General features: G+C 66.9%; 1 protein-coding gene across 1 annotated transcript in view; it reads right to left on the bottom strand.

Annotated features, from left to right (window-relative positions):
• Positions 1–501, bottom strand: part of ZNF853 (zinc finger protein 853) — a 17452-nt gene that overhangs the window by 12189 nt on the left and 4762 nt on the right. Inside the window, exon 4 of the mRNA XM_010845786.1 lies at positions 5–482. Within this exon, the coding sequence (XP_010844088.1) occupies positions 5–482 (478 nt within the window). The remainder of the gene's footprint in view (positions 1–4; positions 483–501) is intronic.

Raw genomic sequence — 501 nt, 5'->3', positions numbered from 1 at the left:
CCACCGCGGCGGGCGCCCCCGCAGCGGCCGGCACCAGCTCCAGCTGCAGCTCGGGCGGCACAGGGGTCAGCTCCAGGTGCAGCTCAGGCGGGTGTACCCCAGGCTCCACCGGTGTCAGCTCCAGCTGCACCTCCGGCGGCTGCGCCAGCGGCTGCGCCAGCTGCTGCTCCAGCTGCTTCTCCAGCTGCTGCAACTGCTCCTGCAGTTGGAGCTGCAGCTGCCGCTGCTCCTGCTGCCGCTCCAGCTCCTGCCGCTGCCGTTCCAGCTCCTGATCAGACTCCACGTCCACCGGCATGAGCTCCAGCTCAACCTCCTCCTCCTCCTCTGGCCCCAGAGGCCGGGGCTGTAGCTGCTGCTGCAACTGCTGCTGCTGCTGCAGCAACAGCTCCAGCTGTTCTTGCTGCTGCTGCAGCAGCTGCAGCTGTTCCTGCTGCTTCTGCAGCTGCTGCTGCAGCTCTAACTGCTCCTGCTGTGGTAGTAAGTGGTCCTTCTGCTGTTTCT

This window comes from Bison bison, unplaced genomic scaffold (genome assembly GCF_000754665.1).
Source record: "Bison bison bison isolate TAMUID 2011002044 unplaced genomic scaffold, Bison_UMD1.0 scf7180017864223, whole genome shotgun sequence".
In the NCBI taxonomy this organism is placed as follows: domain Eukaryota; kingdom Metazoa; phylum Chordata; class Mammalia; order Artiodactyla; family Bovidae; genus Bison; species Bison bison.
The sequence above is the reverse complement of the archived record's forward strand: the minus strand, read 5'-3'. Positions and strand labels throughout refer to the sequence as shown.